The sequence below is a fragment of the Lagenorhynchus albirostris genome, chromosome 7, assembly GCF_949774975.1.
Source record: "Lagenorhynchus albirostris chromosome 7, mLagAlb1.1, whole genome shotgun sequence".
Classification (NCBI taxonomy): Eukaryota; Metazoa; Chordata; class Mammalia; order Artiodactyla; family Delphinidae; genus Lagenorhynchus; species Lagenorhynchus albirostris.
In genome coordinates this window covers 103,920,351-103,945,838 of record NC_083101.1, presented here as the reverse complement: position 1 = coordinate 103,945,838, position 25,488 = coordinate 103,920,351, and the positions used below count along the sequence as shown (strand labels likewise).

The window sequence follows — 25,488 nt, the reverse complement described above, 5'->3', positions numbered from 1 at the left end:
TATTCTCCCCAGGTGACAGCTGAAAACAGGGATGTCCAGAGGAGTTAAAAATCTGCCTACGTGCCGCACACAGCACACATCGGGCTTAGGTCTGGGGCGCAGGTGTGAGCCCCAAACTTGTGCCCCAAACTGGGCTCTCGTGAAGTTTAAGAAATGCTTTTTGGCGAAGGTCAGGTGCGGATCCCAGGCCCGCCTGCGCTGGGCTCCTTCCTGGCTCCTCCCCGACTTGCTAATCTGGAAAGTCCCCTCGCTTTGCCTGGCTCCTGCCTAAGACCTTTCAATGGGGATGGAACCCTTTGCTCTGCTTGCCCTTTTCCCCAGGGTGGCCAGGAGGCTCCTGAGAGGCAGGGCTGCGTCAACATGCATGAGGGCGCCTTCGTCACTTTTGTCTGCTGGGAACGGATGAGGGTTAGGGGAGACGATGTTTCTGAAGGACCCCTGCCGAGTCTCCGTCAGAGGTGAGACCGGGTGGGTTTGAGGCCCTCGTGGAGCTGTGCCGACACTGCCCTGGAGTACCTGCTTGTCCAGCAGCCACGGTGCAAAGGGTGAAAGGGGCTCCGTCCCAACCTCCCCTCTCCCTGGCAGTCAGTGGCGAAGCAGATAGGCTCACCTGGGTGGCTAGGATGCCGTGCTTGATCCCCGTGTTGTGTGTTCCGGATCCGATGACGCCAGCTGCAGTCACGTCTGACACGGCTCCCAGGCTGGAGGGAGGGGGAGGGACGAAGGGACCAGTTAGGCTTCCTGTGACAATGCCCCCTAGGGTTTCGGTGTGAGACCCCTCAGAGCAGAATAGTTGATCCATCTCCTGCCTGGGAATCTCGTCCCCAACTTACCACATCTTAGATCGTCTGACTCAAGCCAGCCCTTGTCTGTGAGCCGCGTGGCCTGTCAGATGAGCTAGTGGGGATACGGCTCAGCTCCGAGGGGAGGCCTGCCTGCCTGCCTCGGGCTTTCTGCGGCCTAGAACATCCCTTTCCTCCGACCCCCATCTGCCAGCAATATCTTCTCCACCAACCACAGGCCAAACGCTCCTACTAAGACTTCTCCAGACCCAGCCTGTTGAGGCCTGTAGAGTCCCCATGTCAGAACTGCACACACAGCCATCCCAGGATGGTAGGAGGACGCAGGAGAAGGAGACCATGTCACCCCCTGCTCAGAAACCTCCAGGGTCCCCCGGGGCCTCCAGGATCAAGCCCGCACCCCTCAGCCTGGTGTTCCAGGCCCTGGAACAAATAATAAGAGGGTGCTGTGTGCACGAGGACCAGATTCCCAAAGGGGACTAAGATGCCTCCACCGGCGTGGGCTCTGAGGACAGGAATTAGCAAGATGTGCTCAGATCTCAGGGTCCAGGAAAGACAGCGGGTCAGGAGTTTTTCAGAAATCTTACTTCTCAGGAGCTTTCTCTGAGACATCCCAGCCCCGTCTGAAAGGAGAAAGGAACCAGTGTTTACAGAAGGCCCACTGGGAGCCAAGGAGATTGGAGCCTTGCACGCTACACGACAGCTTCACGATAGCCCAGTTGCCTTGGTTCACACTTGAGAAATGGGTCCGGCCGGCAGGGCAGGGATCGGACCCAACCTGGCCCTCAGCGCAGACCCAGGGCCCCAGAGGCAGGAGGGCCCTGGCTTCCAAAGAGGCAGATTGACAAGGATGAGAAAATCTAGCCTCGTACCCTCCTGCAATGGGACCTGGGGCGGCCCTGGTGAAACAGGAAGAGGAGGAAAGGAACCGAAGCCTCTTCCTTCCTCTGCCCTCACCCTTGTGTCACTCTTACCTTTTTGTCCACATTAGTTGGGTGACTTGGTGATATCACCCCTTGTGAAAATACCAGAACGTCAAAAGAAGACCACAGAAATCCTGTCGCAGGGAATGCCCCAGCGTGTGGACAGGCAGATGCGCGAAGATGTTCATCACAGCGTCATGAACGATAGTGAAGAACTGAGGACGACAGCGTGCCCATGACAGGGGAGGGGATGGTTCACCAACCTGCAGTAAGTCTACCTTTGTCCATGAAGCTCACAGAGACTAACAAGCAACATGGAAATGGGCTTGGGACCACGTTAAAAGAAAGAGCTGATCTAAGTGTCCATTGACAGATAAATGGATAAGGATGTGGTACGTATATACAATGGAATATTACTCAGCCATAAAAAAGAATGAAATAATGCCATTTGCAACAACATGGATGGACCGCAAGATTATCATACTAAGTGAAGTAAGTCAGACAGAGAAAGACTAATACCATATGCTATCACTTATATGTGGAATCTAAAATACAACACAAATGAACTTATTTACAGACCACAAGTGGACTCACAGACATAGAAAACAAACTTACGGTTACCAAAGGGGAAAGAGAGGGATAAGTTAGGAGTTTGGGATTAACAGATACACACTACTATATATAATATAGATAACCAACAAGGACCTACTGTATAGCACAGGGAACTATATTCAATATCGTGGAATAACCTATAATGGAAAAGAATCTGAAAAAGAATACACGCACACACATATGTGAAACTGAATCACTTTCCTGTATACCTGAAACTAACACGTGACTGTAAATCAACTATGCTTCAATAAAAATAAATAAGTAAAAGAAATAAGCTGGATAAACGTGAGGCCCTCAGGGAGGAAGAACTAGGAAGGAAGGATTAGACTTTAGTCCCCCGAGGGGTGGAGAGAACAAGGGGAAAGGTCACTTCCAGAGTCTGTGGAGCGAGACAGAGCCAGGAAAATGAAGGGGGAACCGACACTTACTTAGTAATTACTATGCGGGGCAACTTTGACTCACGCAGGCCTCTGAGCGCCCCTATTTCACAGCCCCATTTTCTAGATGAGAACTCTGAGGCCCAGAAGGGTCAAGGAACTTGAGTGACAGCTGGTACGAGGTAGAAGCAGGATTGCACCCAGGCCTGCTTCTGGAGCTGGGGTCTTCACCAAGCTGCTGTCCTCCCTCTTAGGAACAGCGCCTGTGTCCTGCTCCCTCTGGCTCATCACACAGTGGAAGCTCCAGAGCTTTCCAGCTGCGTGACTTTGAGAAGCACCTTTGCCTCAAGACCCTGCTTTCTGCATCCTTAAATGGGGCCTTCCTCCCAGGCATGATGATATGACGAGAGAGGGCGTCAAGCCACCGGCATGCGGCCTGACACAGCTCTGTGCTTCCCCCCAAGCCCCCAGCCACTCCTGAGGTCCCCACAGCATCCTTGGAGCTGCAGACCTAGGTGGCCCCTGGGATACACAGGACAGGACATCCAAACTCCCTTTGAGAGGCAGATGAGCCCTGTGCAGGCAGGTACTTGAGGAGGACTGGGTCCCCAGGGAAGACAGAGATATATCATGAACAGGGCACAGAGATGCTCCAGGGCCCAGAAGCTAAAGCCTGTGATTAACAGAACGTATCTCCTGCTGGTCCCGGAGATGTGTCCGCTAGCTGCGTACAGACCCCTGCACACTCCCACACCTTCCCTCTCCTGGGCTTTCACTCACGCTGCTCTCTCTGCCTGAATCCCTTCTCTCCTCTCGTTTTTCTGGTTCACATCAGGTCATCCTTTAGGGCTCAACCAAGGGGCCCCTCCTGCAGGAAGCCTGCCCTGATTCCCATCCATTCACACATTCCCCTGCCTGCCAAGGCTGAACACGGGCCCCCAAGAACACCACGGTGCCCTGAACACTTCTCTGGCATTGAGCCTCTTGCTTTGTGTCACGCTTGTCACTTCGTGGGTTTGTCTCCCCCCCTTGCAGGGAGCTCCTTGTGAGTGGGTCTGGGTTTTATTCATCCTGGCCTCTTCTGGGCCTGAACAAAGCCTGCACATGGTAGACACTCCATAAATGTTTGAGTTGCCATGACCCTTGGAGAGGCAGAAACAGAATGGTTTTCAGAGTGAAAAAGTATAGTGATGCCTCAGGGCCTGCAATGAGAAAGCTAGGTGAATGGACCACCCACACTTGAAGACCAACCACAGGCTTCTATGGTGGCAATTTCCAGCTGTGAAGAGACTGCTACCCCAATATCCAAAATAATTCTGTCACTTGTTTCTAGTGGTTGAAGCCCCACAGTTAGACATTCACTCCTTTGGCTGCATTCAGCCAAATTCATTTCCTATTTCAGTGGAAACCTCCTGATATTAAACTTGAGCATTCACTGATACCATGTTTGGAAGGAAAAACAAGTGAAGCCACATATAGGTAAACCAGGAAGCCCTGTGTCTCAATCAGCATATGCTCTTCTGCTTCTCTGAGTGCTTACTTTGTATATCTTTCGCTTTGGGTTCATATAGTTTTATTTCAAGTTTTAAGAAAGGCTTAATGCATGGTTTTCCCATCCCTGTACTAGACTTTTTTAAATGCTAGCCTGTTTCTTTCTACTCTCACACAATAGCCCCTGAACACAGGGGATGGGGAGATGGGTACTCTGTGGGGGAGGAACAGGGGTCCAGAGAAACAGGTGCATCCTAAGAAGTGCTTCTCTCAGGCTCCTGACAGATGCTTGAGGGTCCAGCCAAGGCCAGGGCAGGGATCAGGGGCCATCACTGGCCCACCTGGGAATCAGGGAGGTGGCTCTTACTTGGACAAGGCCAGGCCGTGCTTGTCCAGCTGTGGGTGCAGGTCAGCCAGGAGGATGCCGGCCTCCACGGTCACCTGCTTCTTCTCCATGTCCACCTGCAAGAGACCAGCAGAGATTGGGATGAGCTAGGCCGTCGCTCAGTCCTTGTCCTGCAGTCCCGCAGGGCTGTGAGTACAAGCGTGTCTCCCGCTACAGGCAGCCAAAGGGGTGCAGGCAGAGCCCTAGAGTGCTGGGGCTTTGGGACTACTCTGCGTAACCCTTCTTTTCCCAGGGGAAAGAAATAAGAAGCAGGGAAGAGAAGGGATTTGCCCAGGTCACTGCGGGACTGGGAGAACTGTGCTGTGTCCTGAGACCCACCGCCCCCAACCATGGCTGCCCCGGGGGCTGGGGGAGGAGAAGTCTCCCTCCATTTCACAGCGAGGAGACTCAAGTTCAGGGACTTGAAGTCACTTGCCCAAGGTCACACAAACATCGGTGGCGGAACGGAGATGAGAATCCCATCTGTGTGACTCCAAAACACACGTTCCATTGACCCCGGGCGCAGAGCCTGGCAAAATCAATTACTGGAGCGCAGTCCTCACTAATTAGCGATCAGAGTTAATTTCTGCCATGACTGATGTCTTGACTGGAACATTTTCTACGGGGTGGTGACCGTCAGCCTGAGCAAATCAGGAAATAAATAGTAGAGAGAAACCCAGAACCTCTGCTAGCACGGCTGGAGGGGAGGGTACCTGGCAAAAATTACAGCTCGGGGGAGCTGGCCCCGTCAGGTCAGGTGAGAACAGGAGCCCTCCTAACGGGCGGCACGCCTGCCAGTACTCTCACTCCCAGGCAGGCACCTGAGGTGGTGGTGGTGGGGCCTGAATTCATGGCTGAATTGCATGGACAGTATCCCAGCACAGGGCTGATGTCAGACCCCTGAGTTTGCGGCCCGCTCAGCTGCTGATCGGCTGTGTGACCTTAGGCAAATCACTCTCCCTCTCTGATCTTCAGTTTCCCCATACGTAAAACAAGTTAAGTGCAAAGCCTTCTGGATTTGTCATTGTGAGTCCACCTCTGGGGGCCTGACTTGCCATTCTTGTTCTAGAGAAGTGGAGAGGAGGCTCTGGCCGGAGGGGAGGAAGGACATCCTCTCCGTGGCCGCAAGGGGGCGCATAGACCAGACGAGAGGCCTGAGCAAGCCCAGGCAGGACCCCGGGGAGGGGCGATCACTGGGGACCAGGAATTGGGGGGTCACCTTGGGACTCAGAGGTGGGGAGGGGATAAGGCCCAAGGGAAAAGGCTAAGGAGTCTCTGCCTGGACTCTGAGACGGAGACCACGGCTGCCCGGCATGGGGCCCAGCAGAGGTGGGGAGCCCAGGGCTCCTGGTACCTTGAGGACGCGGTTCATCTTGCCCATGTGGATCATGAAGCCGTCGGTGCAGGCGATGTCTGAAGGTGAGTGGCCACCGCCCACCACCTTCACCCGCTTGTTCTGCTGCCTGGCCAGGGCCAGCACCTGCTGAGGCAACGCCTGCGTCAGCCCCGGCCCAGGCCTTTCCCTGTGAGGCCGCGGGGCCACCCAGGCTCTGGGCCCCCAGCCCCCCAAGGCCCTGCCTGGCTGGAGGCCGCTGTGCAGGCCACTCCGGGAAAGAGCCAGAGAGACGGGCCGGAGAGCGAGTGGGAGGGAGAACCAAGGAAGCACCCCAAAGTGGGGCTCCTGGGCGTGCTCCCCGAGGCATCTGGCAAACCTGATCACATTCTTCTCCTGGGCAAAACCTTTCAAAGTCACCCGGCACCTTCAGAAGAAGGCCCGTCTCCTCGTGTTGGCCCACATGGGCCTCAGCTGCCTCCCAGGGTGGATGAAGGCTCCCGGGGGCAGGGGCGGTGTCTTAATTTGACACCGTAGCCCCCCCCCCGCCCCCCCTCCCCCGTGTCTACCCCGGGCCTGATGGGAATAGGCCGTCTCTAGTGATCTTGAATGAATAAAGAAATGAATGCATGGTGTCACTCAAAGGAATCCATACTCTTTGACCCTTGTGTCTGGGCGTGGAACACCAGTCTCAGGATTTATACCTCGAGGGGTTCCAGGGTCAAGGAAGATTGGGAACTGCCCCATAGCACTTGTCTTCCACGCCCACTCCCACGCGCGAAGCACGTTTAAGGCTGCAGGTTCTACTGAAGGTCAATACAATGAAGACATCTGTTTAACACCATCTCCCTCGCACTCCCTTGACCACACAACTATTTTTATTTCCCCCCCGCCCCCCCCAACCCTAACAGCTCTCCAGGGAAACACAGGCCTGCAGTAGCCGCCTCCTATTTGTAATTCACAGTCGTGCAGGCTAGCATGGCTAGAAACAGCCTTCACATGCAGGACATCAGCACCCCTCCACCCTCTCCCCTCAGCTCAGAATGAAGCATATTGCCTCGGCATTCAAGGCCCTCAGATCTGTTCAAAGCCACTTTGCCTCCCAGCCTTCCTCTTCTGCCCTCCCCTTCCCCCATGCACCCTTCGGCAGCCATGTCTGACGAGTCTCCAGGTGTCCTCCTCACCTTCCTTCACCTCACACTGCCCTTGCCCAGCTCCCTGTGTAGCTCCTATGCATCCTCCAGGGCCCGGCTCAGTGACCACCTTCCTTCATTCTCATGCATGAGAGGCTGGGGGTTTTGAATCCTGGTTTGGATCCTGGCTCTGACACTTACTAATATGGGAAAATTACAAAGCCTCTCTGAGCCTCAGTTTGCTCATCTGGAAAATGGGGGTAATAATCACTACCTCACAGGGGGTTGTGGGGATGGATGAGACCACAGATATGAAGCAGTGGTGCTGATCACTTAGTGGTGATAGTGCCGTTCCCACCACTCTCCTCCAAGTGCCCTCACACACACCTGTGCATAGACTCACACCCATGCACACACACACAGCATGAATTTCTCCCTTCTCTGTTCTCTGCTGGTGCTAGTGAAACGTCTGCATCCTCTGGGGTTAGTCACATGCAGCCTGTCTTAGGGGCAAGTCTTGTAAGGGCAGAAGTCGGGTCATGTCCATTCATTCATTCATTCATTCACTCATTCAACAAATATTCAGTAAGTGCTTCCTGTGTACAGGTCACAGGGCTGGGTGCTGAGGATAAAATGGAAAAGAAGACAAGCATGGTCTTAAATCCTTATGAGGGAGAGAGACAAAAGCATGCAAATGTTCATGTCAATGAAATCACCGCAGGTTTTGAACATGCAATGAAAGAAATAAGCAAGGAGCTGAGATACAGAAGATGGGGAAATACTCAGATAAGATGGTCTGGGAAGCCTCTGAGGAGGTGATTTACTTTGAGACCTAAAGGATGAAAAGGAGTCAGTCTCATTAAAAGGGATGGGACAGGCATCCCAGGCAGTGGGAACAGCAAGTACTAAGGTACGGAGGCAGCGAGCCAGGGAGAGAGGGACCTTAGGGAGGCCAGAGAGACAGGCCCAGAGGATGCATGGCCTTGGGGTCAGGAGTTGGGGTTTTATTCCACAAACAATGAAAGCCTCTGAAGAGCAAGGAAGTACCCCAATTCAACTTAGATTTTAAGAAAATTACTTTTGCTGATTGTGGAAAGTGCATTTGAGGGAGGTAAGAACTGAAGCTGGGAGATCAGGGGTGAGGCCATCACAGGCCACGGCACGTGAGGAAGGGATGGTGGCCTGGGCTTAGTGACAACAGTGCTGGAGAGAGGGAGGTGGGTTCTAGAAACTTCTGAGGCAGGACTTGCTGAGGTCCGATAAGGGACAGTGCCCTACTTCCTGGCTTCTAGTCTGAGCAATCCCGTGGTTGGTATAGAGTCAGGGAAGACTACACGAGGACAGGTTGAAAGCAAACATCAAAAACATCACTTGGGGCATGTAAGTTTGTGATGTCTTTGATGAAAGAAGTCAAAACGAATCTGAAGTTCAGAGAAGAGACCTGAGCCGGAAATAAAAATCTGGCGGTCATGGGCAGACAGCACAAGTGGTCACGCAGCAGCAGCGTTCAGCTGCCGCCGACCCCGTGGAGCTGTCACCCCACCGGCAGTTCTGGGCTGGGGATGAGGGTCTTAGCTGGGAAGCCCACCTCCTCTCTGGGGCTGGCCTGGTCCGCAGGGCCCAGATGGAGCTGGAGGTCCAGCGGCTGGACCGCTGTGCGCCGTGCTGAGAAGGACACTCACCTCTCTGATCTCCTCCACGGACGTGGGCTGGTAGTACATCTCCGGGTAACAGCCATAGGTCCTCGCCCAGTTTTGGAATTTGACTCCTTTGTACCCATGGACCTGTGATAGGACAAAACCCGGGTCACCACCAGTAAGTGGTCTAGGGCTGCCCTGACCCCCATCCCCCTGTCCCAACATTGTAGAGATGGGAGGCTGGGGCCATGGCGCTGAGCCACTGGGAAGCTCAAACACACAGTGGAAGCTCTAAAGCCGTGCAGCCACGTGCGGGCTTCCTGCTACGATCTCCCTTGACCCCCATGGTCAGCGCAGCAGATCACGCAGAAAACTCGGCCCCTCCTTCGGAGAAGGGGGCTACGTGAGATCAGGGGTGCAGCCCTGGGAGACAGCACAGCAGCCTTTCCTGGCCTGGAGGCCACAGCAGAGAGCCTTGGGGAAAAGGCTCCCGTTTGTGGGATCCCCGCTGTGTGCTGGGCACTGTTCCGGGGTCCTCCACATGTCATATCGCTCCGCATGTCACACCTTATTTAGGCCTTACAATAAAGCCACGAAATAGGTAATATTACTCTCATTTTCAGGAGCAGAAACTGAGGCCCAGAGAGGTAGAGTAACCTCCCCAAGCTCACAGAGCAACCAAGGAAAGACAAAGGAGTCCAACCCTGGCCTTCCTCTTCCAGCCCTTCCCCAGCACCCCAGTGGCTCCCCAGAGCCGCGAGTCCATTCAAGAGCTTCCCCGTGGCCTCCCAGTAGCCCCACACCTGCCCTCATTTTGCCCTCCCAAGCCGGGTTCACAGGCCCAGCCTGGATGCGGACCGGCAGGGCTGAAGGGCTGGCCACGTGGACCTACCATGGCTCCAGCGTGGGTCAGTGGCCTTGGCGGACTCCGGCCTCCTCGTGGAGCAGAGCACAGGGCAGCGGGGTGCGGAGGCCAGGCGGAGCGGGGGGCTGGAACCAGCAGCGCGGTGACGGTGACCGCGGGAGCTCAGGGCCGACTCTGCAGCTGCAGCACACAGAGGGGCTTGGGGCCCCGGCAGAGGTGGATAAACAGTGTGACGACAGGCTCCACCCAGACAAACAGCAGTTTGGCCTGCCCCCTGCCCCGGGGCTCCTCTCAGGCCGCAGGGTGGGCAGGCAGCATTTACAAGGCGGCTGCTCTCTCCCCGAAAGCTGTTGAGCTCTGACACCAAGTACAGGCATTCTAGAGCCGGAGGACCCCCGGCCTCGAAACTGGGTCCTTAATGCCGCAGGTCAGGGGAGGCTGTGACATGGGGGCCCGCGTGTTAGTTCATTTGTCAGAGCTGGGGGAGGGATGCACCAGGCTGCCCATCGCTATAGGGAGACAGAACGGGATGCTGGTGGCTGTAGCACGGGGGCGCGGGGGACGGGGTATGGGGGGGGCGGACGAGTGACACTCGGACCAGGCAGTCTTCTAGCTGAGGTCTTCCTTCCCCAGGCCTTAAGGCAGGCAGACCTGGGTTCCTCTTCCATGCCTTGCCGGTTGACCTCTGTGAAGCTCGGTTTTCTCTCCAATAAAGTGGTGGCACTTTTGCCTAATCCTCTGGGTGGACATAAAGGTTAGAGCAGACGTCTGAGGAGCCCCGGGACACCATCAGCGCTGGAAAAGGTTTCAAGCTCTTGCATCTGCCCCCAGTGTTGAGCTTTCGGTGGCAGGCTCCTTGGGACGTCCCTGTCCACGTCACCAGCCCTTGGCTCAGTGCCTGGCACCGCACCAGCCTCCGAGGCACGTTTGTGCAATGAACAGATTAATCAGTCACTGAGCATCTTGGCATTCGATCTCTCCAAGCCAAGAGCTGGGGTCTAGCGGGAAGCGTGAGCAACAGCTCCAGGGTTTTGGAGGCGAGGCCGGGCTGGAGGATCGGAGCTTGGGGTCAGATATACACAGAAGAAGTTCTGGAATGGGGGTTGGGGGACACCTGTGTCCCCCAAACCAGGATCTTCTCCAGCTGCCGGGTGCATATGTGTGTGCGTGTGCATGCGTGTGTGTGTGTGATCACACTCCCCAACTGCAAGGTTGTGTGCTGAGGGGGAGTGGTAGCCATGTGCTCCCCACAGGGAGATCCCAACTAGTGGAGATGCTGTTGTTTATGATCGCTTAGCAGCAGCTCAACAGCAGAGAGGGAAGTCCCAGGTACGGGTGAGGAATCTGCAGAGCTCAGGGCCACAGAAAGGAGCCGATGTGGCACAAGAGCTGGGACCTGTGTTATGGGCTGAATCGTGTTCCCCCCACCAAGTTCCTAGGTTGAAGCCTTAACCCCCAGGACCTCAGAATGTGACTGTATTTGGAGATGGGATTTTTAGAGGTAAAGTTAAAATGAGGTCATTGGAATGGGCCCTGATCCAATATGACTGTGTCTAAATAAGAGGAGGTTAGGACACAGACACAAACGGAAGGCCAAGTGAGGACGCAGGGAGAAGACGGCTGTCCACACGCCAAGGAGAGAGGCCTCAGGAGGAACCAGCCCTGCCGACTGCTTGGCCTTACACTTCCAGCCTCCAGAGCCGTGAGACCACGAGTGTCCGTTGTTGAAGCCACTCAGTCTGTGGTTCTCTGCTGTGGCTGCCTGCAAGCCCCTGTGCTAGGGTCTCCACCAAGGACTTCATGCGGGAGAAGAACAAGCCCTCTCGCCTCTGCGCTGTTTCCCTCGGGCTGTCCCTGGTGGAAGTCAGGGCCAGGGCGCTCCAAGGCTGCCAGCTCCATTACCCGAGGGCACCTCCCCACAGACTCCCTGCCTGGGAGAGGCAGGCCTTGGTAGGGGTGCAGTGGGGAGGCCCAAGGGCTGAGGGATGGAGAAAGCACCTATCGGGTTGGCTACTGTCCCTCCTCCGAGTTGGAAGGGGGTCCAGGGGCTGTGGCCACCAGATGGGGTGGGGTACGCATCATGCCAGGAGGGCAAAGAGGCCCCTGTCAAGGAGGGGAGGGGACAGCCCGATGCCACCCCAAATAAATAGCTTGCTTCCCGCTCACCCTCAAGCCCTGTCCCACAGCTTCAGGCGAAATGTACCCCGCGCCCACCCACAGATGTTCCTCTGCAACTACAGTGGAAGCCAGTTTTTCTCCTTTGGGTGAATGCATTCTGAGGCAGGACATTCCAGAAGCTGGATGCCATGGGTGTCGGTGGGCCTGGACTGTGCCCCCAGCCTGCCTGCAGGCTCCCTTCCCTCCTCTGCTGAGATTTCCTGAAGCCTGGAGTCACCCAGCAGGCTTGCTTTCTTCACCCTGTGCTACCACCCTTGCATGGAATGCTTCCTCCCTCCCCCCCAAGCCAGTCGCATCACTTTTATGAATCGCCTTTATGGAAAAAAAAAATAAAATGACATGAAAAGAAATATAAAGATCAGCAAAAATGATGTCTATCAGTTAATTGAATCTGCCTCGCCACCACCTCGTGGTTGAGGTCAATGGTATATTGCTCATTTCTTCTTGTCTGAAGGACTCAGCTTGTTCTATACTTGCTGAGTCTTAACTTTTTCAAACATTTGTTGGCAAGGGAAATTAATGTTACCATCTCGATGGCCGCTGAAGCTTCTTTTAAAAATCATTTCCCCTCCTGTGCTTATTAATCAGTGAAAACGAGTCCTTAATATACAATTCGTACATGGTAACTTAACACAGTTAAGTTACCTGAAACACTGTGAACATTTAGAAGAGTGTTTAATGTTTTCTGATCAGTAGATATACTTCCTAGTCCCACTCAGCCAGCTCGTTCTCTTTAAAAAGGCTGATGGGGCTTCCCTGGTGGCGCAGTGGTTGAGAATCTGCCTGCCAATGCAGGGGACACGGGTTCAAGCCCTGGTCCGGGAAGATCCCACATGCCGCAGAGCAACTAGCCCCGTGAGCCACAATTACTGAGCCTGCGTGTCTGGAGCCTGTGCTCTGCAACGAGAGGCCGCGATAGTGAGAGGCCCGCGCACCGCGATGAAGAGTGGCCCCCGCTTGCCACAACTAGAGAAAGCCCTCGCACAGAAACGAAGACCCAACGCAGCCATAAATAAATTAATTAAATTAATTAAATTTTAAAAAAAGGCTGATGGACATATATACACTACCAAACTTAAGGTAGCTAGTGGGAAGCAGCCACATAGCACAGGGAGATCAGCTCGGTGCTTTGTGACCACTTGGAGGGGTGGGACAGGGAGGGTGGGAGGGAGGGAGACGCAAGAGGGAGGAGATATGGGGACATATGTATATGTATAACTGATTCACTTTGTTATGAAGCAGAAACTAACACACCATTGTGTAAAGCAATTATACTCTAATAAAGATGTAAAAATAAATAAATAAAAAATAAAAATAAAAAGGCTGCTGTACTGAATGTAAAATAGCTGGCTGGTGGGAAGCAGCAGCACAGAACCGGGAGAGCTACTCAGTGCTTTGCGATGACCTAGAGGGGGGGATGGGGGGGGAGGGAGGGAGGCTCAAGAGGGAGGGGATATGGGGACATGTGTATGCAGATGGCTGATTCGCTCTGTCGGGCAACAGAAACTAACACAGTATTGTGAAGCAATTATACTCCAATAAAGATCTATTAAAAATAAATAAATAAAAAGGCTTCTGTAAGGCATAAAGTTCATTTGTTGTCATTCAACAAATGACAAAGCTGGATGGCAAGGTTTAAAGCATCCCCTGCTTCTTAGCGTTCCCTTCCATCTCAATCCAGGATAACTGATGGAGACACTGACCAAATAATACATCTCCTCAATCTATTCCAATGGCAACCAAGACCACTGTTTGGGGCTTTCTCTGGATTCTTCTTACCTTGATTTGCATAAACAAAGACTTGCTTTTGTCTTCCAAATTCTGATACAAGCCAAACAGTCACACAAGCTCCCCAGTGCTGAGGCGTTCTGCCCATCCATCTTGGCAGCAACTTTATGCACAGTAAGGAACTACATACAAAACAGAGGTTAGGTCCTAACCCAGGTCCTTTTAAAATGGGAAGTAAATTTCTACTTGATTAAAAAGTGAGTTTATGACCTGCAGAATGGGAGAAAATATTTGCAAATCATATAATGGATTAATAGCCAGAGTGTATAACGAACTCCTACAACAACCAAAACCCAACCCTGATTTAAAAACGGGCAAAGAATGCCCATTTCTCCAAAGAAGATATACAAATGGTGAACAGCACATGAAAAGATGCTCCTCACTTAGTACTAGGGAAATGCAAATCCAAACCACAAAGAGATGCCCCTTCAAACCCATTAGGATGGCTATTACCCCAAACTCAGAAAACAACGAGTGACAATGATGATGTGGAGAAACTGAAACCCTCGGCATTGCTGATGGGAATGTAAAATGCGAAGAGTCCGTGTGGAAAACACTACCATGGAGAGAATTCCCGTAGGATCCAGCAATCCCACCTCTGGGTACGTACACAGAAGAACTGAAAGCAGGGCCTTTAAGTGATACTTACTTGTACACCCAAGTCTCAACTGTTGTATGATTGGATCAACAAAATGTGGAATATACATACAACGCAATATTATTCAGCCTTAAAAAGGAAGGAAATTCTGACACAGGCCACAACACGGACGAGCCTTGAGGATTTCAGGGGCTCAGAACGAGCCTCCCCAGAGTGTGTTACTTTTGCACGAGGAGCTAAAGGCAATAGAGCTCCTGTGGGTTCAAGAGAAACTACTGCTCCTTCCTCAACTACCTACAAGAAGTTAAATTGGGGATTTTTCCCAGAAAAGAGTTTTTACCGGAGATAAATTCTGTCTGAGTGGCACCACGTATATGGCAGGGCAAATACCTAAGTACCCAGCATCTGCTCTTCCTTTTATCATCCTGTGAATGACCCTCCTGTCCTAGGAAGCCCCAGGCTCCTATCCCATTCCTTAGCTCAGGGTGGCACATATACCTCATTTTACTTTTCTCTCTCTGACCCTCTCACGTATGTAGGGTTCCCGTTATGTGCAAAATTAAATTTGATCTTTCCTGTTAATCTATCTCATGTCAATTTAATTCTTGGACCAGCCAGAAGAACATAGAAGGGTAGAGGAAAGTTTTCTTCCTCCCTGACAGGATCTTATACTAAGTGAAATAAAGCCAGTTACAAGAAGACAAATACGCTATGAATCCAATTATATGAAGTAACTAGAGGAGTCAGATTTACAGAGACGGAAACTAGAAGGGGGGTTTCCAGGAACTGGGGGATGGAGAAAAGAGAGTTAGTGTTTAATGGGGACAGGGTTGCTTGGGAAGATGAAAAGGTTGTGGAGATGGATGGTGGTGACGGCTACACAGCCATGTGAACGTACTTAATGCCACCGAGCTGTGCACTGAAAAATGGTAAATTTTATGTTACGCAAGTTTGACCACAATTTTTAAAAAGTGAATTTACAGGAATAGGGGTATCACTGGTATTCTTTCTAAAGCAGGTACCAGCCTCAAAACCCAGGAAATATGTATGGAAATAAGACAAAATGTATTTAGGTAAACTGCCAAAATGACTACCCATACCTTATCAAATGAAAGCTGTAAAAACCTACAGTATCTTTAAATGCTTCAACTGTGTTATTAGAATAATTATCGCATTTGTCTCATGAAGCAGAAGCTCAGTGACATACCCTCGTGGTTTATCCGACGGATCCTAGGGAAGATGTGTAGATGTCTAGCATCTGGATGTCTTCTCCTGAATTCAGTGCTATCGGCACACATGCCAACAGTAAGAGATCTACCAAGGCTTGGGACGGTGAAAATACTCAGACCATTGGTCATCCATCTCATGAAGAAGGACATCAAATACCAAGCATTTGAAACTAACTCATTTACCCATTCAAAACACCAGGCATGCGCTGGGCTAGGGTCAAGGATGAATCACCTAGACAGGCAGGCTCCAATCCCAAGAAGCTGACAGTCTGGCAGAAGAAACAATTAACAATTGGGTGCAGCGGCCAACACTGGGGAGAAACTTCCACAAGTGCCAAGAAAGTATTTTATGTGTGGCCAGATGGATTCCTTTGAACTGCGAGGCATGACATTTCCCACCCAATTCTTGTTGCCAAAACCTTTGAGCTTCTGGCCTACATATTTTAACCATTGTTTAGTTTTAATTTGTGCTCATGGAAATGTCAGTGTGAACAGTGGGCCTTAGAGTCACTTCCAGGCCTAAAACCGTGGGTTCGTTATACCCCAAGAGAGACAGGAATAGCTTTTTGTCGCATGTTCTAAATAGATGCAGTTTTAGAAGATATTTCTCCTGGAAACCTTGGACCCTGCTAGTTGACAGCCACCGAGTGTGAGGACAGAACCTGGGAGTGATCTCAGCTCCCTGGAGGGAGCTCTATGATCTCACTGATATGTGGGTGGGGTCTTCCATGCCTCTTTTAAAAAGCTATTTCCCTCTGCAGAGGTAAATACACTTGTTATTTATGCCCTTTGTAGTCTGAAATAAAAATAACATTTTTAAATCAAATCAATGTGAACATACTTCAAACAACTTGTAGTTAACAAGGCATCTGAAAAGTATTTTCGGGAATGACCTAAAGACCTTTTCCAAAGGAGCGTTTTTTTTATGACCCTTAATCTTGTATGACTGGTGATATTTGTGTTGCAATGCTACGAACTAGATTCGTCCGGCCCTTATTTGCCGAAAGAGTAGAATTTCTGAACATTTTGAATGGTTTACAGGGATTACTGGGTAGAATACTGGAAATGGAGACAGGCCGAATAGGTTTGCCTACTTGTGCTTCTTCAGATGAGAGATGTTCTAAGATTCTTGTTTCCTCCAACCAATTCTGGACAAGTAAGCCTGGACACACGCAGTTAGTGAAATAATGTTAGCCGGCTCCTGTAGTCATTCCCCCAGAGCACACATTTGCTTTTTAAATGAGTCCTTTAATTCTCTGATCCAAAAGGGAGGAGGTGGTGGTGGGCTGGCTGGAAGTTTAAAGCCCTCAGAAGCCTCATCCTGGGATAAACCGGAAATTTTATGGCTAATACTTCAGTAGCACTTCCTGTGTGCCAGGCACCGTTCTAGGGCCCTGTATGTATTCACTCATTTAATACTCATGACCACCTATGAGTTTGGTGCTATTAACGTCCTTTTCTAATAGAGGAAACTGAAGCACAGTGACCTCTTTCTCGAGGTCACTCTGTGGTCAGTGTCCGAGCAGGGATTTGATCTGGGTAGTCTCACCACAGATTTAGAAAAGAAAAGAGCTTTTGGTAGAAGGAGCTCAGCCTGCAGAACCAGACAGCATGCATCTGAATCTAGGCTCTGCCCCGCAGTAGCCAAGTGACCTTGGGCAAATTATGTGAACCTCAGTTTTCCCATCTGTTAAATGGGAAGGGTAAGAGTTGGTCAGTGAAGGGCTCCAGGCACACAGGGGTATTTAAGAATGATCGCTGGTAACATTTCTAATCTGCCCCTTGCTTTCTGCACACACCTGGACATACGTACCCTTTTCTGCCTGGTTAATTTACATTCATCCTAATTCAGAATTCAGCCTGGAGACACCACCTTGTCCACAAGCTTGCCCTGCAGAAAGAGCAGCGAGGGAGGTGAACATAGATTGGTGAGCACACCATGCCAACAGAGCAGGGAGACAGGGCACATGGCTACGCGTGGCTGGTGGCCACTCTATCTGGTAGCACAGAACCGACCATTTCAATCGTGTCAGAAAGTTGCACGCGAATATAAATTGGTGCAGCCACTATGAAAACAGTATGGAGGTTCCCCAAAAAGCTAAAAATAGAGTTGCCATCTGAGCCTGTTATCCCACTTCTGGGCATATATCTGGAGAAAACTATAGTTTGAAAAGATACATGCACCCTATGTTTGTTCCGACACTATTTACAATAGCCAAGACATGGAAGCAACCTAAGTGTCCATCAACAGATGAATGGGTAACGAAGATGTGGAATATTAGCCATAAAAAAGAATGAAATACTGCCATTTGCAGCAACATGGATGGACCTAGAAGTTGTCATACTAAGTGAAGTAAGTCAGAGAAAGACAAAAACCATATGATATCACTTACATGTGGAATCCGAAATATGATACAAATGAACTTATCTACAAAACAGAAACAGACTTGCAGACATAGAGAACAGGCTTGTGGTTGCCAAGGGGGAGGGGGTGGGGGAGGGATGGATTAGTAGTTTGGGATTAGCAGATGCGAACTACTACATACAGAATGTATAAACAACAAAGTCTTACTGTATAGCACAGAGAACTATATTCAATATCCCGTGATAAACCATCACGGAAAAGAATATGAAAAAGAATGGATACACATATGTACCTGAATCACTTTGCTCTACAGCAGAAATTAACACGACATTGTAAATCAACTACACTTCAATAAAATAAATTAATAAATAAAGAACGTTCTACCAGAGAGCACTGTTCCAGATCATGCAGAGACTTGTAGAGTCAGAGCAGAGGAAACAGTGTTCACCCAAACGCGATACTTTCTTAGAACAATCAATCTGCTTTTCTCCCAAGAACTCAAACAGCACTAAGCCAGTTGTCTTCATTTTATTGAATAAGGGAGTTCCCATCTCTGCTGAAAAGCTTCTAAATTGCTGATTTTGCATCATCAAAACGCTGACTTGATTATCAAAGAGAAATCACCCCCTGGCCATCCCGTTCTGTCCTCCACAGAACACTAACCATCCTTAGACATAAAGTGATACGTTTATACCCAGAGGATTAATCACACGTGATTTTTCCTATATCTAAAATTGTGTCAAATCTGACTCATTTCATTTAGAGAAAATCACTCTTTGCTGCAAACCCCTTGAGAACGACGCTGCTGGTTTTGAGAGATGCGGGTAAGGCCCCATCCGGGTACCAGAGAAGCGCCCCAGCAGATGGAGCGGTTGGACTGCCTGCTGGCGGCTGACACACGTCACACCCTAAAGCTTCGACACCCCCGGTGGGTCGCTGGCGTCGGTCTCCAGCCACTCAATGAGGATCTGATTCAACTCTGTGGGCCTGGAACGGGAACAGAAGGCAATTCGCATCTGTCTGGACGCACTCCCTCACTCAGGCCAAGGCAGGGGTGGTAAAGCAAGCGGCTTATTGGAGGCGAACAGGGAGCCCTGACGTCCCCCACCCAGGGACCGCCATCTCCTTACTTCTCCATCTGTGTCCAGTGTCCACAGTCCTTAATGTGACCCCTTTTCAGGTGAGGGATCTGGAAGAAAACCCCACCCGGAAAAGTAAATGGCAGAAGGCAAGTTCTCTGCTCCCGGTGGGCCACCCCCCTGAAAACCCCGCGTGATTTAGGAAGGGAATGACCACTGATCAAGCTCCTACTAGGTGCTCCACATGCACTGCCTTATTTATCTTTTCATTATATACATTTATTTATTTCATTTATTTATTTTTGGCTGCATTGGGTCTTCGTTGCTGCGTGCGGGCTTTCTCTAGTTGTGGCGAGCGGGGGCTACTCTTCGCTGCGGTGCGCGGGCTTCTCATTGCGGGGGCTTCTCTTGTTGCGGAGCACGGGCTCTAGGCACGTGGGCTTCAGTCGTTCTGGCTCGCGGGCTCCAGAGCGCAGGCTCAGTAGTTGTGGCGCACGGGCTTAGTTGCCCTGCAGCATGTGGAGTCTTCCTGGACTAGGGCTCGAACCCATGTCCCCTGCACTGGCAGGCGGATTCTTAACCACTGCGCCACCAGGGAAGCCCTGCCTTATTTATCTTTGACCATGATCCTTTGGGTAATATGAAGGCTCAGAGAGGTTAGGTAACTGGCCCAAGGCCACACAGACAGTGGCTGAGCTAAGATTCAAATTCAGGCTGACCCATACTCATCACAACAGACTGTCTCCCTCCAGAACCATTAGGACTTGGCCCGTTCACTGCCTGGAAAATGGCGGGTCGAGCTTGGCTCTTGCCCTGTAGCCATGACTGCGTCCCCTTCCCATGTCGCCTCCCTCCTCCCTGGTGGTCTGCACGCAGGGCTGTTCAGTCTCCCTTTCGGCGCCTGAATCCCCAAAGTGGGTCACAGCCCTCCCCGGACTGGCTCCACCACCCACAAAGGGCGTCCTTGGCAACATGCCTTGAATCACGCTCTCTCCACCGCACTGGATGATGCTAACTAACAAAGACACTGCCAAGTGCAGGCAAACGCTCTCAGCATCCAGCCAGGATACACGAGCCGTCACGGGGACCCCACCTGCAGGCCTCCCAATCCCTACCAAGCCCTACGCTTTCAGCAGAGCGTGCTTCCAAAACACAGGCTTGATACCCATCTCTCCACCTCAACGGTCCCCTCACCCATAGGTCCACACAGCTCAGCCTGGCCCAGTGGGCTCAGGATAACCTCCCAGCCGCACCCTCTGACCTCTCTCATCCATCCTCACCTCTCAACACCCTGTCTCCTCTCCCGTTCTCTCTCTGCTGGGCAAGGCTTAGGAGTTCCTCAAGGCCAGAGGCAGTGGTCAGCACCTCTGTGAAGCCCTCGCTCCCAGCTGGGCCCTTGTCCACACAAGCCTCCTGCATATGGGGTACACTGCTGGACATGACCTCCTGTGGGGTGGGGTCTGCACCTCATTCATCTTTACCGCCCTGGTATCTAGCACTGTCCCAACTCATCTAAGTGCACAGGAAAAGCCCATGAAATGAAAGAATGAGTGAGTGATGAGAGATTGCATCAGTGAAGGGGAAAGGAAGCAGCAGTCTTTTTTCGTTTTCTTTTGGCCACACCGCATGGCATGTGGGATCTTAGTTCCCTGAAGTGTGGAGTCTTAACCACTGGACCACCAGGGAAGTCCAGGAAGGAGTGGTCTTTTTTTTTTTTTTTTTGCAGTACGCGGGCCTCTCACTGCTGTGGCCTCTCCCGTTGCAGAGCACAGGCTCCGGACGTGCAGGCTCAGTGGCCATGGCTCACGGGCCCAGCCGGTCCGCGGCATGTGGGATCTTCCCGGACCGGGGCACGAACCCACGTCCCCCGCATCAGCAGGTGGACTCTCAACCACTGCGCCACCAGGGAAGCCCCCGAGGAGCAGTCTTAATCGCTGCTCCCAAAAGGCGACAGTGATGCTGCTGAGGAAGCCCTCGTCAAGCGAGCGGTTCCCCCGAACATCCCACTCTTCATCCTCTGGGACGCCTGCGCCCTCCTCCAAGAAGCCCCGATGGCCCCGAGCAGGACCATCGCCTTACCCAGTCCTCCATATGCTTGGACATCTCAGGAACGAGCACGAAGTCCTTCTCCGCGGTGACCATCAGGGCCGGCACCAGGATCTGGGGAGGGATAACGGGAAGGAGAAGCAGCCTCCACGCTCAGGCCCTCCCTCACCCGGGCGAGGAGATGTTATTTTCACACCGCGGGGCCTCCTCCACTATCAACTCCCCCGCAGAAGACCCCTCAGCACCACTGTGGTCTGGCTTTGTTTCCGCCACGTGCTTTGCGTGAAGGAGGCACCAGTATTACTAAAGATCTGAAAGGATGGTGTGCGAGATTAGAAAATGTGTATCTTGCTCTCTGCCCCTGGTTCCCGGCATAGAGCCCCTGAAACCCTTGTAAATTCCTAAGTGATGAGAGCACTCCTGTTCCAATGAGGTGACTCTGGCTGGGCTCCTGGATGGGGGCTGGTCACCAGGAAGACAAAGCCATGATTAGACACTTGGGATTTTCAGCTCCCTCCTTCCCCCCACGTCTGGAAGGCGAAAGGGATGAAATGGAGTTAATAATTGATCGCGTCTACGTGAGGAAGTCTCCATAAACATCCACATGACCCCAGTAGCAAGGAGTTCGGAGAGCTTCTCGGTTGGTGAAATCCACACCAAAAGGATGACACACCTCAGCTCCACAGGGTCAGAGGCTCCTGGGCTTGGGAGCCTCCCAGACCTCACCCTGTGGATTCCTTCGTCTGGCGGTTCATCTGTGTCCTTTACCAAATCCTTTAATAAACTAGTAAACGTGAGTAAGTGTTTCCCAGAGTTCTGTGAGCCACTCTAGAAAATTAATAGACCCAAGGAGGAGGTCCTGGGAGCCTCCAATTTACGGCCAATCAGTTGGAAGCACAGGTAACAACCTGGACTTGGGGTTGGCGTCTGAAGCGGGGAGCAGTCTTGTGGGACTGAGCCCCTAACCTGTGGGCTCTGACGCCGTCTCCAGGTAGCTGGTGCCAAAACTGAGTTAAACTGCAGGCCCCCCAGCTGGTGTTGCAGAGAACTGCTTGGTGTGGGGAAAACGCCCACACACTTGGAGACCAGAAGTGCCAGAAAGAAAGCGATTTGTGTGAAAGTAAAGGAGACACACAGGAGGAAAAAAATGGGTTTTTCTCATACGGATGGATTCAGCCACGTATTGACCACACAGGTTGTGTGTGTGGGGGTGTGTGTGTGTGTGTGTGTAAGTAAGAACACGCGTGTGGTCCACTCTGTGTGACTGATATTCCTGACACCAAACAGGTGGCACTGGGAAGGAGGAAAGATGCCCTTAGATGGAGATCAATATTCCTTTTCTATGAACTGAATAGAATATTCAATTGAATAGAATATTCACACTCTGCCCTTCACAGGGGCAGCCAGAGTGTGACTGGGCCAGCCTGACATTACAGGCAGGAAAGGGACTTCACTTTTTGTCTACTGATGCATGGGGCGCCGCAAGGTCGAGAGAACCTCCTTTTACTCTGTGTTCTCAAGCTACCATGACAATTTCCAAATGGTGTTCACTGTCCCTGGGTAAGGAATGCTCACCGTTTTTTACCTACAACACAGCACTGTGCGCTTCTCACTGCGCCCCGTTCACCAAGGAGTGAAGACCCAGTGGTGGTTTTGTGGCTGAAATGAATCCTGAGGCTGCTGTGGGGGTGGGATGGACACTCTAGAATGTTGCAGGTGAAAACGTAAAGCGGTGGCAGAGGCAATGGGAGGAGGTGGGGGAGGAGGAAGATCTGGAAGGAAACTGCAGAAGAGGGGGGTCCCCAAACCTACTGCCATCGGGGTTCACCTCTCCGAAGACCTCAATCTCGTCCCTCATGCTTTGAGAGAGTCTGCCAATCAAACTGCAGTTTTGTCATTTTTGTCCATCACAGATGAGAGTGATGACAGGCTGAAGAGCATTAATTAAACCATTACTACGTACTAGGCACTGTTCTAACTCAGCATCTGATGTGCGTCAACCCACTTTAACCTTACACAGCTCCTGCCTGAGGTAGGCACCATTCTTGTCACTTCCATATTAGCGGCCACGGAGAACAGAGTGGTTAAGTGCCTTGCCCAAGGTCACACAGGGCACAGGTCCCACATCCCAGGCCGACTCTCTGCCCAGCCTGCTCTGAACCACTGTTTTTATGCTCTACTGCCTCAAGACCTAACCCTGTGAGGTCAGGACCTCGCCTGTGTCATCTGCACCGTTCCTGGCATATAGAGGGCCGATCATTTTTGACTGAATCAAGAAGATGGCCAGGGCTACCGAGTGAGCTGAGGAACGTGAAAGTGCAATTTCCCTTAGGTTTTTAATGTTCTGAATGTAAACCAGGGACCCCATGACTCCCTTTGCAGACCCAGGGGTTGGAAACCTGTCTTCTGCTTGACAAACAAGGAAACTGAGACTTGGACTGACTCGGTTGAGGTGAAACAGAGGTTACAGCCCCGTCTCTCTGAGAGCACGTAATGTTCCTCTGTGAGCCAGGAGCTTCATCCTTGTTACCTCTGGGAGTTAACTGGACCACCTGCGCCCGGAGCCAGGGCACCGCCGGGAGACCTAGGCGGTCCAGACCGCTGCTGCAGTCACCTGGCAGACCCCTGTCCCCGCCCTCTCCCCACCCTCTGCCGTTCCAGGAGAAGCAGCAGCAAAAGAGGTCCTAAGAGGAAACCCTGCAGCGCAGGCACCTCCCAAAGCAGCCGGCCGGTCTGTCCACCCCTGGTTCTGACCCAGCGGCCTATCCGTTGGGTCCATGGATGCCCGAAGGGTGACTCGTCGGGGAGGAGAACAGCGCTGAACTCACCTTCCTTCCCAAGCCTTTGCAGCCCCACTGCCAGTTCCTTTCCATGTTTCGGTACCAGTTTAGAGGTCCCCTGGGAGGGGCGGGCGAAGGAGTAAAAGGAGGAAAGCTTTTAGTAGACGCTTGTGCTACAGACCCCACCAGCAACCCGCTCGGCATAGAGCCAGTCTTCCCAGGAAGAGCAAAGGCTCCTGCAGGGCGAAGAGAACAGAGCCCAGGATTCACACGCCGGTGCCCTGCGTGCCTGCCGGGCTTTATCGAGCACGGCCTGGCTCAGGCACAGCGCTGGGCCGAGGGCTGATGTTCTCTGAAGTGGGCATCCGGGGACACACAGAAATCGGCCCCACAGGACTCTCCATTTTCTCCCGGGACTGTCTCGGAAGACGGGGGTGGGGGAGCCTGGTTTAGTGCCCTCACCAACCCGGGCCACTCCCCTGTCCCAGGGAGCCCGCAGAAAAGGGCCACCGGGAGGTGCTTCCTCCTAATGTGACATCGGGAAGTGATGCCGAGGTGTCTCCTCCGGACAGGTAGGGTGGCTCCAGGGCTGTACCCGGAGCACTGTCCCAATCCTCAGGTGTGGAATGGGGTGGTGCTGTCCAGCCCTTGAGGCTTCCTGTGAAAGGGAGGGCCCGGAGAGACCTTGGACACGTCACGTGCCCTTTGGGGACTTCTGATTTTCCCTCCTGTGCAAGGAGGGGTCGGATCGGATTGCCTATACGTTCCCTTCCAGAGAACCTCTGTCCCCCAGTCTAAGACTCTTAAATTGTCCCCCACTTCGGGTGGGGAGGGGGGAAGAAAGGAGATGGAGACACTGGGGTCTAAAGGCCACCACGGGTGTTCACGGCCAAGGTCGCCACACTGTGAACTTGTGGGCTGGGCTGACGAAGGCGGTCCTGCTGTTGGGCTCCTTCTGCGCCCCTGGGTCTGAGTGAGGGATGGGGGCGTGAGGAGAGAGGAGGAAGATGGAAACGCGGTGACCTGCAGCGCCCCTGAAGGACTCCCGAGCTTCGAGGATTTGCAATAGCCAAATACGTGAAGGGACACGCAGAAAAGGGGCTGTTAAGAGGGACTCTCAGGGATCTCAGGGCAGGGCCCTGAACCGCAGCATAGAAACAGACCTGAGAAAAAGGAGCGAAGTCTGCCAGGGACTACAACACGGGCGGACCAGAGTGAAAGGAGCCACACACGAAGGACCACACAGCGTACGACTCCGTTCGCATGAAACATCTGGAATAGGCAGCTCCAGGGGGACGGAGAGCAGATGGTTGAGTGATCAGACCTGGGGGCCCCGGGGAAGTGGGAGTGACCGCGAAAGGGAACAGAGCTGCTTTCTGGGAGATGAAAACACTTTAAAACGGATCGTGGCGATCCATAAAATGTGTCGTGACGGCGCAGCTCCGTGAAATGACTAAAAACCATTGAACTGTACACTCTCAGAGGGCGAATTCTACGGTATGTGAGTTAGAGCTCAGTAAAGCTGAGCCTATAACCACCGCCCCCCCACCGAATATGTATGCAGTTTTTGAGGTGACGTGGGGTTTTTGTGTTTTTCTGAAGTAAGAACTCAGAGCTGTCATCTGATCCTCACAGAGGTCACCACTGAAGAAAAGTTGAAAACATCTGCTCTGAAGGGGCCCCTAAGCATAAGGGACAACAAGTTGAACTCTCCAAACTAGAGCAGGCTGACCATCGTCAGATAGTGAGCCTCCCGGCACTGGAGGCATTCAAGCAGAGGCTGGCCAGGCTTTCACTGGGACTGAGCTGGCACTGGGCCTCACCCTGCACTGCGAGAGCAGAAGAGCCCCTGTCTGCCCACCTTCTCTC

The 25,488-nt window shown here is 52.3% G+C and overlaps 2 protein-coding genes across 9 annotated transcripts in view; both read right to left on the bottom strand.

Annotated features, from left to right (window-relative positions):
* LOC132523888 (L-gulonolactone oxidase) overlaps nt 1-9,713 on the bottom strand; it is a 29,119-nt gene extending 19,406 nt beyond the window's left edge. Inside the window, exons 1-5 of one of the 3 annotated variants that reach the window (XM_060155730.1) lie at nt 9,584-9,713; nt 8,737-8,838; nt 5,943-6,071; nt 4,571-4,665; nt 611-701 (exon numbers count right to left, since the gene is read on the bottom strand). In XM_060155730.1, coding sequence (XP_060011713.1) covers nt 611-701; nt 4,571-4,665; nt 5,943-6,071; nt 8,737-8,838; nt 9,584-9,586 — 420 coding nt within the window. In that variant the 5' untranslated portion in view covers nt 9,587-9,713. Of the gene's footprint in view, nt 1-610; nt 702-4,570; nt 4,666-5,942; nt 6,072-7,836; nt 7,887-8,736; nt 8,839-9,583 lie in introns of those variants that run through there. The other 2 variants (XM_060155731.1, XM_060155732.1) reach the window with 2 other exon arrangements.
* Nucleotides 9,626-25,488, bottom strand: part of EPHX2 (epoxide hydrolase 2) — a 66,331-nt gene continuing 50,468 nt past the window's right edge. Inside the window, exons 16-19 of one of the 6 annotated variants that reach the window (XM_060155725.1) lie at nt 23,668-23,737; nt 20,873-20,953; nt 18,845-18,903; nt 18,229-18,701 (exon numbers count right to left, since the gene is read on the bottom strand). In XM_060155725.1, the coding sequence (XP_060011708.1) occupies nt 18,623-18,701; nt 18,845-18,903; nt 20,873-20,953; nt 23,668-23,737 (289 nt within the window). In that variant the 3' untranslated portion in view covers nt 18,229-18,622. Of the gene's footprint in view, nt 9,755-18,228; nt 18,702-18,844; nt 18,904-20,872; nt 20,954-23,667; nt 25,264-25,488 lie in introns of those variants that run through there. The other 5 variants (XM_060155726.1, XR_009541687.1, XR_009541688.1 and 2 more) reach the window with 5 other exon arrangements.